At 41.3% G+C, this 18,497-nt stretch overlaps 1 protein-coding gene across 1 annotated transcript; it reads right to left on the bottom strand.

The window, feature by feature from the left end:
- Positions 1-2,769: 2,769 nt before the first annotated feature.
- LOC135698833 (malate dehydrogenase, cytoplasmic-like) lies at positions 2,770-4,101 on the bottom strand. Its single transcript, XM_065218966.1, has one exon. It carries the CDS (start codon positions 3,968-3,970, stop codon positions 2,969-2,971), a length of 1,002 nt encoding a protein of 333 aa, XP_065075038.1. The 5' UTR covers positions 3,971-4,101; the 3' UTR covers positions 2,770-2,968.
- Positions 4,102-18,497: the final 14,396 nt, after the last annotated feature.

Genomic DNA, 18,497 nt, shown 5'->3' with positions numbered 1-18,497 from the left:
TAGTCGCAATAACCATCATTCTCATACCGGCTCGGTTCGGGTGGGCAGGGTGGTCAGATTATTTTTTTCATTATCGGTAGCTTCTCAAAACTTTTAGCGGTAGTTATCGGTAGGTCGTCAAGAAGGCTTTCACGATACTTCAAGCCCTTGTGAGTGGGGGGGGGGGGGGGGCTCTGCTTCAGAACAATACACTGTCCTTCAGTTCTTCTGCTTTAAACGTATCGAAATCAATATTTATAATTCTAATGCTAATTCTGACTGCACGGTAGGTATTGAACATTTTTCATTATTACTAAAAACCAGCGATTCTCGGTAGGAAAAGTGAAAAATCGGTAGTTTTTAACTTTTCGTCAGTGAATCGGTAAGCATCCCGAAAATCGGTAGGTCTGGCCACCATGCCGGTGGGCCCCACTCATTCATCCTCGCCACCACAACCATCCCTCCCTGCCTGCCAAGAGGTATGTGTTTCGTCAAGCGGTGCGGTAACGCATATTATAAGCACAGCTGTGGGTATGTACTTTAGCTGTAGTTTCGAAACCTTTGCCCTGTGCCATCGATTATTTAGACTCGGGGTGAACAACAAGATAGACGAAGCGAGGTGCGGAAAATTGTCACACAGCACTGGACACTGAATGCAAGTAGGATTCAAGGATTAAATGCATGGCTACTTGTTAGGAGATAGGATTGCAAACGTAGTGAGTGGATGTTTCAATGACTTTGTTCTTGTGTGTTTCTAATTGGGCTAGTGATCGGATTTAATTTATGCACCAATTAATACTATTTATCCAATCTGATGATAGTTATTGGTTTCATCCGATTGACCCTGCAGGAAGGTGTGATCATTTGCCATGTGCAGCATTCGGTTCTAGGACTGCTTGTCACTTTGATCAATTATGCAAACGGAAGCTCAATGGTTGATAAAGTTAGTTCTCACCTGGTAAGCATTTTGATTAATTCAGGCAGGAAATTGCATGATGTTGACCATTTGAACATTCTTCTCAAAAATATCGATTTCGGAAGCGAAAACAGAAAAAAAAACTATTTGATAGGGGTGTTGCGTAAAAAATTGACCCAGCACCTGCACCAAATATTTATTTATTTGTCGTCAATCAGTGTAGATCGTTTTACAGTTTTACTTAATCACTAGTTGTTACAATTTTACTTCAGGTATTTGCATAACATCTATATTTTATTATTGATCCCTACTGTGTTACCTGACTTATTACGAATATACGTTGTATACGAGTACTCCGAATAAAATTAGACGAGTCATGCGTTGTATTCGGGGTACTCGTATACAACGTATATTCGTTATAAGTCAGGTAACACAGTAGCTAACATCGTGAAGAATGTTGTAAGCGTACTTTTATTCATTGTTATGTCAATATATTCACTGTATGTATTATAGCAAGACATCATTCTATTCAATTGGGCTATTTTTGGCATACACGCTATTTCAAAACTACCCAGATCCGTCAAAACTGAACCTACCCAAAAATGGGTAAACTGTGTTGGTAGCTGGGGGCAAGACAGCTGTGCTCAGAGTAAATATATTTGCAGTGAGTAAATTTAAGTTGCTCACGTTTACTCAAAAACAAACAAAGTAGTCTCGATTTTCTAATCAAAGAAAATATCGTCTGACAACATATTTGGTTCAGTGTTCACTCGGCTGTCGACAAAAGCAGGCCACTCGCGACCGTCTGTTTTCTCGACAGCAACCATGGTGTGGTCCTTCTCATTGTTCTTCATCAGCAGTTCTTTCGGTCGATGCGTCGTCGACTTTGGAAAGCAACCGTTTCGTGATGAGTGTGTGAGTGCTGACCACGTTTTGCGTCCATTGCTGACGCGCTCTGACCCTCGTTGGCGTAACCGCCATACAATGGAACTACTGGACACGGCTCCAGTTCTCATGGAGGAGGCTTTTTGGATAGCGGAAGATAAAGTGCTTATTATGTTGTACCTTTTGACTATAGTTTTAAGATGTATTGTATAGTGACCAAGAATCCTCGGCTCTGTAAAGTTAATTCGGTTGAGCCTTATCAAATAAATTAATAAACAAACAAACAACATATTTGGTTTTCAACACGAGTTGGGTTTTGTTGTAATGATCCACAAGATTTCATATTTCACACAAATTAGACACTGTTGATTGTGGTATATTATGCAGTTGCTCATTTCAGGCCAGATTAGGTCAGCTCTGGCCAGCCTCGTGGAGTTTGTTAACATTAAAAAAACATGCCATGGCCAACAACTAAATACAGTGCCGTCACCATCTGTTTATTGCCTCAATTTTTCGCCCATGTTTTCTGTATAATATTTCATGAAATATCCAGCGTCTAATTCCTAAAGAATGGTCGAGTAACATCGTGAATGTAGTTGCTACGTGTTAACGATGGTGGCGATCGTCGATGTTGAGCTTATCTTGCTGTTTGGCATAATCGCCATAAAAATCTTCCATCGACTTTGAAGGGGTAGTTGGATTTTTCCCAAAAGTAAACCTGCGTAAGTGGAACGACACAATAATCTTCTGCACTTTTGGAATATAATTCGAATAAATTATAAGTTTCCTTTTTTTTTTTTTTATGTTTCATAAAGTTCATTTATTTTCTACAAATGGATGGCCAAGCCAAAGCAATAACAAAATAAAATAAAAAACTTCCAATTGACTTTCATAAACAAAAATGCTGTAATTGGTCTACGTGCATATTCAATATTCTTTCTCTAAAGGTTTATTTAACGTTTTAACGGTGCTGCCGATAATGCAGTACGATGTACAGAAACATCCTACTAAGAGTTGATTTTCGTACAGCTGAGTAATTTTTAGTACGTGTAATGTAACAACAGTAAAACAAAATTTTTGAAGAAACATTAATCACACCGTGTTGGGAAACAAAACAAAAAATAATAGAGCATTTTTTACTTTCATTCGCAAAGTTTCTACAAACATTCCATTTTACAGCTTATTTAGTCAATCCGAAGCACAAACGGACATGGCTTCCTCCTTTTCCTCGAGCAGCTCCTTGGCGGTGGCATCTAGCTTGCCACGGGCAAAGTCATCGACGGCCAGTCCCTGAACGATCTTCCACTGACCGTTTTGGATGTGCACTGGGAAGGAGAAGACAATGTCCTTCGGGGTACCGTAGCTTCCGTCGGATACAACACCCATCGAGACGTACTGGCCGTCCTTGGTACCGGCAAACCAGTCACGCATATGGTCACTGGCAGCCTTGGCAGCCGACATGGCCGATGACATTTTGCGCGCAGCGATAACGGAAGCACCACGTTTCTGCACGGTCTCGACAAACTCTCCGTTCAGGTAGTCGTTGTTGGCAACGGCATCGACCACGCTCTTCTGGGCACCGTTCAGCTCAACGGTAGCATTCTTCGCATCCGGGTACTGCGTGGACGAGTGGTTACCCCAGATGATGACGTTCTTCACGTGGGCAATGCCCACACCGAGCCGGGCAGCAACCTGAGCCTGGGCACGGTTTTGATCCAGCCGGGTCATGGCACTGAAGTTTTCCTTCGGGATCGATGGGGCGTAGTGTGAGCAAACCAGGGCGTTCGTGTTGGCAGGATTACCGACGACCAGCACCTTGACATCCTTCCGGGCGTAGTTGTTCAGTGCTTCACCCTGAACCTTGAAGATTTTCACGTTGGCCGATAGCAGATCCTTTCGTTCCATACCCTGCTTACGAGGCATGGCGCCGACCAGGAAAGCTGACGCTACATCCTTGAAGGCGACGGCCGGATCCGTGGTTGGGATAACGGACGCCAGCAGGGGCAGCGCACAGTCGGCCAGTTCCATGACGACACCCTCGAGCACGCCCATCATCGGTGGAATGTCCAATAAATGCAGAATCAATCGCTGGTTCGGCCCAAAGACATCACCCTTGGCAATCATGTATAGCAGTGAGTAGGCAATCTGACCGGCAGCACCAGTCACCACTACGCGGATTGGCTCAGACATTTTGATGGGAAAAGTTGCTCAACAAAGACTAAAACGACACAGAAAGGAAAGTAAAAAATTAGAGAAAAATGTCCGTCCGAAATGCCACAGGATGCGCTGCGAATGTATTCACTGGAAGATGTATTGCGTCCGTACAGTCACAAAGTAGAGTGAATAAATCAATACTTACTTCGAGGCTCATCGATCAAAACTGGAAAACACGTCAACTTAAGGTACGTTTAGACTATCTGATTTGTTGGTTTGATTCGAGCGAACTGCTCGATAATTTTGTCGGATGCAATGTTTGGATGCGTTCACACTTTTTCGACAGGATGATTAGATTTGACGTTTGATTTGTCGAACGAAATAGGTTTGCGTTTAATTTTCATTCGACTCATCCAGCAATAGCCGCAAGTTAGGTGAAAATATTGATTTTTTTTCTAAAATTTCCGGATTTTGCTTAACGACGTGATCAGGGTATCATCCAAACCACTTGTGCAATAGTTCAATCATTTGGGTTATCGTTCGGGTATGGTATTTTTTATTCGGGAAGGTCAACCTCTTTCACTATTCATGTATTTGTGTATGGTTTGACTGATTTTTATTTCCAGTGTGATTGGCCGAAAGATGCCGTAATGGCTTTGATCATGGCATGGTCAACAAAACAGTGTTTATATAAAACGAAGCATGTATTGTATAAGAATAAGCATGCCAGACAGCAGGTCTTAGAGCCTACTAAGATTTTTTTTAGAACTTCAGAGAGGCTCGGAGCTCTACTGAGAAATTTGTTGAGCTTCAGGGTAGTTCGTAAATCTTAAGAACAGAACTACAAAACTTCAGAAAATTTTACAGAAATTAAAAGAAATTTGCAGAATCTTATACAAAAAAATCACAAGATCATAAGATAAATGTTCAAAAAAATTATCAAAACTTCAAGCAAGCTAAAAACATTTCAGATCAATTTGTAAAACTATAAGCGAAATTTTGCAAATCTTCAGGGAAATTTGCATAACTTCAGACAAGTCCAAGAATCTACAGTGAAATATAAAGTATTCCATAGAAGTTCGGAGATCTACTGAAAAATTATTCAACATCAGAAAAGTTCGTAGATCTTCAGAACATAGCTACAGAACTTTGAAAAAAAAAATACAGAACTTATGAAAAAATCACAACAATGGCGAGGGGGCAACTCTATTGATGAAGATTTTAAAGATTTCCTGCAAAAAGGTGGAAAGCGATGTGAGTAGATGGCTTTAGATGCAAGAGATGAAAAAAGATGTTTCGTCGTGTATTGATTCGCTTGTGTGAGATTTTTCAACCACCTAAAATTGAGATTTAGATGTGTCGCACCCCCAGAAGAATGGTCATAGATCTTCAGATAAATTTTAAGACCTTCAAGAAAGTGTGCAGATTTTCTGATACATTTTTAGAACCTCAGATGGAATTTGCAGAACTTCAGGGAAGGTCGACGATTTAAAACAAATATTTATACGATTTCAGGGAAATTTTTAGATCTTCAGAGAGACATTTAAAACTTCAAGGAAGCTCAAATATTTTCAGATAAATTTTGAGAACTTAAGGTGATACTCTAAGGAAGACTTAGCGTGAAACTTCAAAGGCACAAATGTCAGCTTCCACAAAACATACAAATTTGAAATTGCTACTCTCTGTTTGTAGTAGCACAGCAAACAAGGTAGATCTATAGAGTACTTTTCCCACTAACTTGTCGAAAGTTGGTATCTACATCCTGGTGAAGTTTTGAAATCTATTTTCATCTTCATATTGCAGCTCTTGAAGGACAAGATGAGCCAGATCCGTGCTGGTGTTCCTCGTGAGCAACCATTTCATACTTTTACACAAAGTTCGCCGTCTTCCTCTAATTTTATTTAAAATTATAAAATCAAATACGCCTGCCGAAGCTAGAGTAATTTTCCGATAGTTTATTATGAAAGCATTTACTTTTGATTCCTGATACAGTTTTGTTTTGAAATTTGAATCGACAGTTCTCTTTCGACATGTGCAAGCAGTGTGAACACCAGCAAACAGGGGGGATCGACAAAGTGTGTCGAAAGTAAATTCGAGCAGATTTTTCATTATGGCGGCGGTCTAAATCAGACCAAGAAATCAGATAGTCAAAACGGACCTTTACTTTGCTTGACAGCATCAGTTTCAACATTGTTTTCAATATAACATTCGGGTTGCTATGTGTAGAATATATTGATCAACGCGAGTTGCTCAGAGCTACTCAAAATTAACTCCGATTTCACTCGTGATCGAAAGCTGTCTTGCCTCCAGGTTGGGAGTAACAAGTTGACAAATTTACAACGTTGATCGGATTCATGTCAATTTTGTTCATTTGTCAACTTGTCACTCCCAACACAGTTTACCCATTTTTGGGTAGGTTCAGTTTTGACCGATCTGGGTGGATTATACCCAATTTTGGGTAGTTTTGAAATAGCGTGTACTCTGTTTGTTCGAGATACAATGTGACAGCTCGAATGTTTTATGGCAAATGAAGCGATCGAACCCCCGACCAGGGTTACTTCCACTCACTTGCTATAAAAAAATGTTTTTCTGAATTTTGAAATCCTGATACAGTATAATACTAATTAGTACTTGTAAGTTACAAGATGAGGACGTGAAGTATGTGTTTGACGCATAAAATCTGTCAATATTGCTTTCAGTGCGTCACAATAAGCGATTTTACGACTCGTGAGTGCTCACTCTGAGTGAACGCTCACGAATCATAAGCTCGCTTATTGTGACGCTCTGAAAGCAAAATTGACAGGTTTTATGAGTCAAACACATTCTTTAAACCCTCTTCTCGTTACTTACAAGTACAACATATCATTTTATCATCTAATGATTGCATAATTCCGAAAAATATGTTTTTATAGCAAGTGAGTGGAAGCAACCCTGCCCCCGACTACTACGATTTGTCTTCACATGCAATAACAGCGGCGCTACCAACCTTTGCGTACCAATCGACTTGTGGAGAGTGGAGGAGAAAAGAGGACGATGACGAATAGCAGAGAGCAGCATCCAGCAGTCAGCCGGTGATCCATCGTCCGCCATTAGAGTATGAAACAGCGACACGAACGAAGTTATTTTACTTAAATTAATTTAGAGGAAATATAAGTAGTGAAGAGAAACTGTTGATGTTTGGTATCTGATCTGACAAATTCCGTTGGCTTAGAGTTCCGTCGGTCAAGACATCCAAAGCTTAAATCCGCTCCATGAACGTTTGGTAACGAGGTGTTACAGTCCACTGATCCAACATAATTTAGGTCCAATCGAACAGGATAATCAAGTGGATTAAGTGAAGTGCGAATTCTGCCGGATTAGAAGTAAATATTGTTGGAAATAATACGGAAAAGTTAAGTGCAAGATGATGGGCGGCTGCCATGGAAATTGAACAAAATACATGTGCTGAGCTGCCATTTTGGAACGTAGTCAAATCGCCAAGACTGCCGTGACTATTAGCAGAAGCAGAATTAGAAGAGTAGTCATGGTGACGAAAAGTGATAAGTGGTATAGATGATTGCAAACTTGGTTGCTTTCATTCTAAACTTAAGCATAAGGCTTGAAGTGATCATGTGTCCCCAGTGAAATGCCGGATGTTAAAGTTGTTCCGGCAGATCTTTCAAGTACGTCTGGAATCACTGCACTTGGGCAGGTGAATCCGAAGAGCAAGAAAGAAAAGAAAAAGCAGAATCTGCTGAGGCCTTACAAAAGGTAAGGTAACCAAATTTTTCAATTCAATTAATCCTTCAAATGATGAGGCTCCTGCATTCACGGAGACCCAAGTTAAAGGCCATCAGCGCAAGGTGGAAACTGCGTACGTGGAGTACAACGATATCCATGACAAAGTTCTTGCACTGCTTACCGGAGATGGAAGGCTCGCTCAGGATGAACACTATGCTGCATTCGAAAAGCTGTACGATCAAGTGTCGCTGATCCTTGAAGAGCGACAGACTGACCTGCACAGGAACGCTACTGTGTTACCTGGCTTATAACGAATATACGTTGTATACGAGAACCCCAAATACAACGTATGACTCGTCTAATTTTGCATAGCATTTGCAATGTTAAATTAGATGAACTATACGTTGTATTCGGGGTACTCGTATACAACGTACACACTTAGAAATTTTTACAGAAATCTATAAAATTTTACCGAAATCTCAACAGCTGAACGTTCGGTAAACAGTTTCGCAGATTTCCTGTAATTTTTCACAGATATCTGTGAATTTTTCACATTAAATCGGTAAAATTTTACAGAAATCTGTAAAATAATCTTAGTGTGTATATTCGTTATAAGTCAGGTAACACAGTAGGGCAAATCATCAGAATGGGGGGGCACATCCCCAAGCTCGAATGATCGCACAACAACCCCTCAGGATGCCCATTCCTACATTCGACGGACGATACGAAACATGGCCCAAGTTCAAGGCCAGGTCTAAAGATTTGGTCGACAAAGCACCGGATCCCCCAGCAGTGAAGCTTTATCACCTGGACAACACGCTGGTGGGATCAGCAGCTGGATTGATGGACGCCAAGACCATCAACGAAGGGAACTACGCCCACGCTTGGTGATACTAGAGGAAAGGTATGAAAACAAGCGACACACGATCGGCAAGCACATCGATGGCCTCTTAACACTGAAGAAGATGACCAAGGAGAGCCATACCGAGCTGCGTAATTTGGGGGACGAGTGCACAAGACACATCGAAAGCTTGAAATTCCTCGAGCAGGAGTTCCTGGGTGTATCAGATTTGTTCCTGGTACATCCGCTAACTACAGCATTGGAAAAGGATACTCGAAGACGCTGGGAGTCAACCATAAAGCAAGAACTGCCCACCTACGAAGGACTGGCGAAGTATCTAAAGGAGGAGTGCTTCGTCATGGAACGGTGCAAATCTCAAGCAAACTCAGGTCAAACCAGTACCAGCACTCAAGTCGTTCGCCCAGATGGTCAATGCGGCCATCACCTCTGGAAATGAAGCTAAGTGTGATTTCTGTGGCAAGAGTTATGCAAATTTCACTTGCCGGATCTCAAAGCAATAGACTAGCCAAGGTTCGTGAGCGCAATGTATGCTTCAACTGCCTTCGGCGAGGGCATCGTGGAAAGGATTGTCCATCGGAGAAAACGTGCAACAAATGCAAAAGGCGTCATCATAGTCTTCTCCATGCTGAGGATGGAGTGAAGGCATATACGGAAAACAAGAATACTAGATAGGGGAAATATAGTCGCTATATTCATAGTCTGGCGGATAGAATTTCGGGAACCAATTGAGCTGTCAAATAGCGGAACCAATCGAGCAAATCACGACTAACAAAAGAAAAGAGCACATCAGCTATGGCGAACAAAACGTCAGAAACCATTTTCTCGTGACTCAAGGCTCGCCTACGCAAACTAATACCATCTTTGGGTTGTGGAAAGTTTCCCTTATCCGATGATGCCGGTAATTTGCGTTTGATTGGCGTGGAAAGAATAATTTACGTTTGTTTTTAAATGTTGATAGTACCTTTTCAATTGTTGGTCTAAAATATATTGAATTGGTTCCACTTTTTAATAGATCGAAGATCGGATAGCAGACTATGAATATAGCGACTATAAGGGGAAACGCTCCTATAGTTGCGGTACGTTAGAAGCGTTAGGTTCCTATAGTTGTGCATGGAGACTCAATACACAACTATAGGAACATAACGCGTACCGCAACTATAGGAGCGTTTACCCTACAAGATCCAGCAGCCGAACAAGTTCAGCTGACGAGTGCCAGCTGTTCCAGTGAAGGAGTTTCAATGCAGCAAGTGCTACTTCTCACAGCCGTTGTGAATGCCATGGATCAAAATGGCAAGCCCCACCCATGTCGTGTCTTATTGGATTCGGGGTCGCAAGCAAATTTGATAGCTCGCTCCACGGCCGAAATGCTTGGGTTAATGCAAAGTCCTTCATCGGTCATCGATGCTGGCGTAAATAGCACCAGAAGTCAAGTTTCCAACAGCATCATCGTCCAGATTCGTTCCAAGTATTCTAAATTTCAAGCAAACGTCCAGTGTTTGATTGCAGATACGGTTACAACCGACCTTTCTACGTCCATGGTATATATTAAGAATAGGGAGTTGCCAGAAGGAGTACAGCTCGCTGATCCAAAGTTTTATGAGCGTGGAAGAATTGATATGCTGTTGGGTAACCAGTGGTTTTTGAGATTGCTTCTACCGGGAGAGTATTCAGATGCTGATGACCTATCGGCATTACGTGGAACTCAACTTGGTTGGGTTGTTGGAGGTGTGTGCGGTGGAGTGATGAATCAGTATTTCGCCCATTCGCACGCGGTCACATTGGAAGAGTTAAGTGAATCGATTCAACGCTTCTGGGAGTTTTTTGAGGCCGTATCGGAGGACCTGAAGAAAACTAACGAAGAAGAAGAATGTGAAGCTCACTTCATGGCAACCCATTGGCGTAATGCGTCTGGCAGGTACGTGGTTCAAGTTCCCCTTCGAGATTGTGTGGACAAGCTTGATGGCGGACGAGCTCTTGCGTTGCGAAGATTTCATGCTCTGGAAAGAAGACTCCATTAGCAACCAGATGTCAAGCAACAATATGTGAATTTTATGGAAGAATATCAAAGGCTGGGACATTGCAGAGAAGTCAATGAAGCTGACGACTCGCCTTGGATGTTGAAGTGTTACCTACCCCACCACGCCGTTCTTCGGCCATCGAATACTACAACAAAGTGTCGTATGGTGTTCAATGCTTCGGCCAAATCGTCCGGACCCTCACTGAATGAAGTTTAGAAGGTAGGTTACAACGCACAAAATGACTTGAATTCCATCGCTATGCGCTTTCGCATACCACGATACGCTCTTACGGCAGATGTGCAAAAAATGTTTCGTCAATTTCTTTTGGATGATTTGTACACTCATCTGTACCGTGTATTTTGGCGAAAGAATCCCAACGACGTCCTGAAGGTCTTGTCACAGTAACCGATGGTACTGCTTCGGCGCCTTTTCTCACCACGAGGGCACTCAAGCAATTGGCTAACGACTAAAGAGGAACGTATGCAAGAGCAGCTGAGATTGGGTGCGATGATTTCGGCGAAGCAGCGGAGCTTCAAAGGCAGTTGGTGGGACTTCTTGGAAGTGGTGGTCTACACCTGCATAAGTGGGCGTCCAATGACGCAAAGTTATTAGAAGGTATACCTGAAGAAGACAAAGAAGAACTAGTGAGCATTGATGAATCTAGTACAAGTGAGATAGTGAAAACACTAGGCCTGATGTGCGAACCAGCTTCGGATTGTTTGTTATTTGCATCGTTGCCCACGACTGACATCCAGAATCCAACAAAGAGGCAAGTACTGTCCGTTATCTCCAGGATGTTTCATCCTGTGATTTTGATCGGAAAGTTGATTATGCAAAGGATCTGGATGGAAGATGTTGGGTGGGATGAGGTTATTACTGGGCAATTGGAGCAACAGTGGAAATAATTTCTGGAGTTCGTGCCGTGAGTGGAGTGAATCAGCTTCGAATTCCACGTCGTGTTGTGGCAAATGGTGCTGCTTATTATGAGCTCCATGGGTTTTCGGATGCTTCACGAGATGCCTATGGTGCTTGTGTGTACATAAGGTCGATTGTGCTTTGAGAGTCAGCAGTAGTGAATTTGATATGTGCAAAATCGAAGCTAGTTCCCAAGGTTGTAACCACGATCCCACGAAAGGAGTTATTGGCGGCTGTGTTACTACAACGGCTGGTAAAGAAAGTTTTGGAAACGATTCAGCTGAACTTTAAGGAAATAGTGTTGTGGTGTAATAGTCAGGTAGTGCTGGCCTGGTTGAAGAAGAGTCCAGAGTCATTGGAGGTATTCGTCAAGAACAGGGTTTGTGAAATCAATGCTACGGGTGGTCAATTTGCCTGGAAGTATGTGAACACGTGTGAGAATCCAGCTGATGTAGTAACGCGTGGTCAGTCTGCTGCCAAACTGGCGAAGAACCAACTGTGGTGGAAGTATTGGAAGTAGTGAAGAGAAACTGTTGATGTTTGGTATCTGATCCGAAAAATTCCGTTGGTCAAGAGTTCCGCCGGTCAAGACATCCAAAGCTTAAATCTGCTCCATGAACGTTTGGTAACGAGGTGTTACAGTGCACTGATCCAACACTGTTCTTTGATTGTTAATGCTAACCAAATTACTATTCCGCAGTGAGCGAGTGGGAGCTTAAAAATTGATATTTTCCAAAATCTCTGGGCTGTTAACTCTTTGCGAAATTACATCGTTCATAAAAGCAATCATTGCGAAGTCTCTTCGCTTTTTGAGCGCATCTAAATTAATTAGCATACAACGCGATGATGGAGATGAAAAACTCGTCTAACACAACTTTCTTAAAGCAAACCACAAGAACTGCTTTTGAACTGATTCAATGCGGTTTACATGTGTATCATAATAAGGAACCCAAACTATGCTAAAATATTCGAGAAGTGGCCTTACATATGTTACGTAACGTGTTTTGATTTTATTTCAGAATAGGTCCTTATTTCCTTAAAATCAAGATTTTCCGGTTTTCTGTACACAAAATAAATCGTTGTTACTTTTTACTAGCTACTTCTACTAGCGATATCTATTTCAAATTTTTTTTATAGTCACTTTAACGCTCTTGGGTTATTCGTGACTTGTCCGGGGGGAGATTTGAACTCGTGACTTTGACGCGAGAGGTATGGATGCTTACCACTACGCCGGGGTCGCCTCCCTGGGCATGCTTTTAATCCGTTGACGGAAACGTTATTTTTGAAATTTTCACAGATGTTTTAACTTTTAACGAACAGTTTCGCTGATCAAAAATAACCGATGCTAAGTAAATTTTTTTAAAGGATATTTAAATTTTTTATGCGCAGAAGATTTTTTGGGTCAGTTAAATTTAATTCATACTTAAAACGCTTGGCAATTGCCCTTAAAATGCTTAAGGCTCGACTTTAATGTTTTCTGGGTTCACTCTCGAAGCATGCTGGAATTGTGCTGAAATTTATAAATCAAAAACAATTCCTACTATCAGCTACTTCTACTATCGTTCTGCTCTTAGTGCTTTTCTTTATTTGACTAATTCCTTCTACGTGGGTACTATCAAAAACTCATAGTATTTGAAGATTGATCCAAATCTGAATTTAAATTATAGGCTCTTTCAATCACCGGAACAAATAAAAAACGAATTAAACAAATCCCCCACTATTATTTTTCGGCTGTTTTCCAACCAATAGAGCTGCTGTTTTGTATGTGATTTATGTCAACCATAAATTAGTCACCTACAGAAAATCGGCCGGCACCACCCACTGCGCTTTTCGGCGGATTCCTTTGTTTTAGGTGTCTTTATTTGACATAAAGTTATATAGAACACTCAACATCGTCCTGAATTCTTTTTAAGCATCCTGAATTCAATTAAGAGGAAATCTCCTTTCATTATTGCACAACCCGCTGTCACCTTTTTGCACGAATAATACTAGCTACAATCAAACTGTCGCTACATCCGTTCGTCCCCAGCGTAGCATAAAATCCAGGACCAGTAATCCCCGATACACATCCAGTAACATACCCATACTTCCGTACAAATTGGGCGGCTGTGGACCCGCTGGTGATATCGAATGTTAGCTGCGCTAGATAGGCACAACAACAACATCCCATGATGGTGAACAAATAGGATCCCAATCCAACAACCGAAAACCAGGCCTGGGGTAATCTAATGTAAAATCTTTCAGGGATGCTCTGTGTGCGTGTGGCTCAGCATTTTCTTTGTACTTTGTTAAAATTACTGACAGTGCGAGAGAGAGAGAGAAAGAGGCAGGGACCGGTCGGAAATTTGAATCTGATAAAGCGATTAGGCTGATGCCGACCACGGACCACGACCAGAGAACCGAAAGCTTAACGAGATGGGAAGAGGGTTTTGCGGACTGGAGATGAATCAACAAAATAACTTTCATTTTACGCCTTATGAAGCGGCTACCGGATTGAGTGGAAAGGATACTCGGTTTCTACCGAAGTGGACGTGAGTGCCATTTAGTATTTAGCCAAATTTGCCATTCATCTACTTCAGTTGGTTTGGGACTTGATTTCGATGCTATCAGTGGAAAGCGTTATTAAATTCTGCTTCAAATCTGGAACACCCTTTCTCCCACTCTGGAGTAGGTTTGGTACTTTCATCCCACCTCCACTCCTTTTAAATAAATGCAGTGTGTGATGGAAACATAACGAAGCTGTTTTTTTCTCTCTGTAGTTTATGAAGCGTGCTAAGCTAATATGAAAAATAAAATTGCTGATAAAAAAAATGTAGTTTGCCTCGGTAGTTATTTGTTTTTGTCAACTTGCCTGGAATGGAATATTTATATGTTTTTTTGCTGTTTGCGTTGAAACCGTGAGAACGTTCACAAATGGTCGTCCATTTCACACGGATTGTGATTTAGCTACCGAGCCAAACGAGCAAGCACGACTAGTGGTTATTGTTGAAAATAATCCACTCGTGGAATGCTGCAAGTCACCACCGACATTAAAGACACACACACACACACATACAGTGAAAGAACTGAGTATATTGAGCTTGGATGAAAAATTAGCACACAATGCAGCTTCAAATTTGAAAGTCTGACAACAGATTTTGCCATTGCAGTGTTTGGTCACCATTCATGTTTAGCCATGAAAATGATCTGACATTTGTTATGGATTAATTTCTCAGTCTTCTTTTGTTCTTCTTCTTCTTCTTTGACTATTACGTTTCAACTGGAAGCGCTTGTTTTCAAGTTCTTTGAGCACTTCCATTGGGAGATTTCAGTAAAAGCTCAGCGCAGTAATGTTGACAGACTGCATATAAAATTCTTGAAATGAGTACTAAATCCTAATTTTCATCAAACCTGCATAAAATCTTTCCAATATAACTTTCGAATTGACGAGGAAAACGTTTTTCCGATCAGACTGATGTGCATCTTTGACTTTTCCAGATGAATTTTCAAAAGATACATTCATTTCATTTCACGACACTATCAATGTTGTATCAAGTAAATCAGGCGTTTTTAAAGGAAAATAGCTCCATAAAGAAAAACTAATGATTTCCCGTGGAAACTTTAGCTTGAATTGCGTAGGAAAACATTTGTGCAAAATAACTGTTATTATTTCGGCATGTATCGGTGATGTTTTCCCTAAAATTTACTCATAATAAGTTTGCACTCACAGGGAGAGGTTACTTTCGGAAAATGGTGAATATGTGTGATTTCCTCTAAGATGAAAGTGGAAATTAAGTGCATTTACTTAGGAAAGCTTTTATCATGCTGGTGATAATGGAGAAATGGTTGTATAGGACGCTAATATTCAATAAATGTTCATTTTGACCATTTTGCGGCATACTAATACCAACCGGTGGAAAGTAACGATTTTAAATTGGCTCACTACTTGACTAGCCTATTGGCCCCAATCAAATGATTAACGATGTAACGAGCATGAATGTCTTTCATTGCAATATTTATATTTCTTGCAAAATAATTAATTAGTGTCAAATAAACTTTTATAGACCAGCCTAATAACGAAAACACGTAATAAGAATTCACTCCATTCAATCGGTTCATGAGTACCACGTACATCTAGAATGTATAAATGAGATCCCTATCTAAAGCCTGTAGCGCAAATGTAATTCGCCGCCTAAAGAGAACAGCTATAACTGATTTGCAAAAATTGCGCGCGTACTTCTGACCGTTGACCCAAGCAAAAACGTATTCACGTTTTCTTGACCCGGCCGAACATTTGTTTCACTTCGGATATGGGAGAGGAAAAGTGGCTATCGCAAAGTTGTTCGGTAAATGAAACCCCACTTCCCCTTATCCTGGTACGTTTCGTGAAAATAAAACGAACTTAGAAACTTCGTCATTTCTCTCGGGAAATGACTTAAATCTGGAAGTGAAGATTATTTGAATCTCCCGCCTTATCTGAGGATATTGGGACTTGGTTCGATCACTTCGTTCTGGCTAGTGCCTTTAAGTAAATTTTACTAAGTCTTTCCCCATTCTAGTTGAGTGTTAGCGTTAGATAGCAGAGTGCTAAATAGTGCGTGGCAAGGAAGAGTGTGCGAGAGTGTACCTTGATTAGCAGGTTTGTGGCCATTTTGCAGAACCCGACACATCACACCAACCAGTTAGTGATCGTTTCTGACCCCACTTGTCAGCTACGGAGTTTCCCCGGCAGTGCGGAAACCGGGAGAGGGCTTGCGTACATCAAGTTCGCGCCCTGGCAGGGTTTGCAGAACGCGCTTCAACAACGTTGGCGCCAAAACCACACCAGTCAACGCTGTTCATCGACGAACACGTTTTCAGCAGCGTCGCGACGGTCGTACCCGTCGCAAAGTCCACAAACAAGCGTAAGAGGCGTCATCATCAGTAGCATCAGCGTCATCAACATATATCGACGCGAGTTCGACCAACGGTGCACTCACTGACGAATGAGTGACCGTTGCGATTCCGGCTAGATTCCCGCCAAGCCTCAGCTTATGTAAACCGTGAGTAAAACATGCATGTAAAGTAAATTGTCCATGCGCATGGCATATTTTGGTCGCTACTGAATGCTACAAAGTAGGTAGCGTGCCCATCGCCAAGAAACTTGCTATCTTTGATAAAGCGCTTGCGCCGATAGCCCATCAATGAGCACACACACCCAATAGGATGCCGCCGTAAGCACTCAGAGAATATACCGAAGCATGGTAGGAAAGTAGGATGAACGGGAAAACGTACAGTAGGCCTAGATAGTAGAACGAAGAGAGAAAATGTACCAATAAATGAGTTACTCGAGCTACAATGGATGAATCATTAAACTGTTGAAATCGTACAAATCGACAGTGAGCATGCATAAGGGCCTATACGCGATGATCGATTCTCTTCGTCGATTTTCTCTTTTGTTAATAACTCGCTAGATTTAACGTTTCTTGGTGCGTTTGATGTTGTTTTTGATAGCCAATACAACCTGTTACTACTCTGCATTGAACAAATTCTAGAAAATTGTTTCACTTAGCTGTAGCAATGCAAAGAGAAAATCGATGAAGAGAATCGATCATCGCGTATTCGCCGTTATGCATGCTCACTGTCGAAATGTTGTTGTCGCTAGAAGATATGCAGGAGGAATGAATGTTGGAGAAGCTAAAACATTACCTGTAGATCTGCCTTCATGATTTTGTATCGTTAAAGAAAGTTACTGAAGGGTTTTCATGTTATTCGTGTCGTAATTTCCATTTTGTTTATTTTACTGGGTCGGTTGCCCCGATTTCAACCAAGATCCTTACCGAGTTTTGAACGGTCGGACGTTTGGTCGGCCAGGTCTGCCTGTGATGAGAAATCGGTGAGTTTAGTTTCCGCTCTCAGCTAAGCTCGTCTATTTTCACGTGAACGTGGTCCTTTCCGCGGTTCTTAGGCCGTATCCACAATCAGGCCTTTGCCGAGACTTCGCGTTAGTCAACTTGTTTCCCTTCCCGCTTTGGGAGTAATAAGACCCATCCCTGAGGGTCTCAACGACCGGGTAAACCGTCAACAGGTAGATGGTCTCCGAAAGGAGTGGCGCATTCTAGTCGAAATTCTAGTACTACACTATGTTTGTTTTGATTCGCTATGAAAGTTTGACAGATATAATGAGGGTTTCGTGGATTTTCCTATGTTTCGAGGGGTGCATCGATTAGCTTGGGACCGAAGAGGGTACCAGAGCTGAGCCAAAAAGTTGAGCACGTTTCTTTGGGACCTTCTGGTCTTAGAGTTACCTCTATGCTAGTACCCACAATTTTCGATTAAAAATGCCACATAACTTCATTTACTCAACACACACTATAATTTAAAATGATGCTCGATGGGTTTCAAAGTCATAACAAGATGACAATTGATCTTTATTTTGAGTAATTTAGCAATTTACTTTTGTTCTTTATTTGTGTTGCAGCATTGATGGTGCCGTGAAATGAAAAAAAAATATATCTTATGAAATTTCATCTGGAAAAGTCAAAGCTACACATCAGTCTGATCGAAAAAAAAAAACGTTTCCCTCTTCGATTCGAAGTTTATATTGGAAGGATTTTACGCAGCTTTGATGAAAATTATGATTTCTTGCGTCACTTTTCAAATAGACCAATCTACATTGATCGATTCTCTTCATCGACTCTCTCTTTCGTTGATAACATGGCTGCACTCATATTTCGGTCTAGTTTTTTTTTTAAACATAGTCTGTTAAAAGAAAGTTATTAAGCATATTGGACGATAAGAACAGCTGAACATGTTTTTGGAGTCGAGTTATTATCGAAACAGAGAGTCAATGAAGAGAATCGATCGATGTGGATTGGTTCATTTGAAAGGTGACGCGAGATTTATCAAATAACATGTGGAAGTTGAGTCTCAAAAGTTTAAGTTTTTCTTGAGCTTTGAAGTGTTATACATGGACACCGAAGTGTCAAAGTGTTTATAACAGTTTTCAAACGACCCATATAACTGAGGGGATCGTCAAAGTTTTTAGGAAAGCCTCTAAATTATTACTTCTCACAACAATCTACAATTT

The sequence above is a fragment of the Ochlerotatus camptorhynchus genome, unplaced genomic scaffold, assembly GCF_037179485.1.
Source record: "Ochlerotatus camptorhynchus isolate MF236.1 unplaced genomic scaffold, CSIRO-AGI_Acam_v1.1 ptg000096l, whole genome shotgun sequence".
NCBI lineage: Eukaryota > Metazoa > Arthropoda > Insecta > Diptera > Culicidae > Ochlerotatus > Ochlerotatus camptorhynchus.
This window is presented reverse-complemented; position numbering and strand designations above follow the sequence as displayed.

What these genes read in the sequence shown, in the direction of transcription:
- LOC135698833 (XM_065218966.1), bottom strand. Translation starts at nt 3,970, where the DNA reads ATGTCTGAGCCAATCCGCGTAGTGGTGACTGGTGCTGCCGGTCAGATT.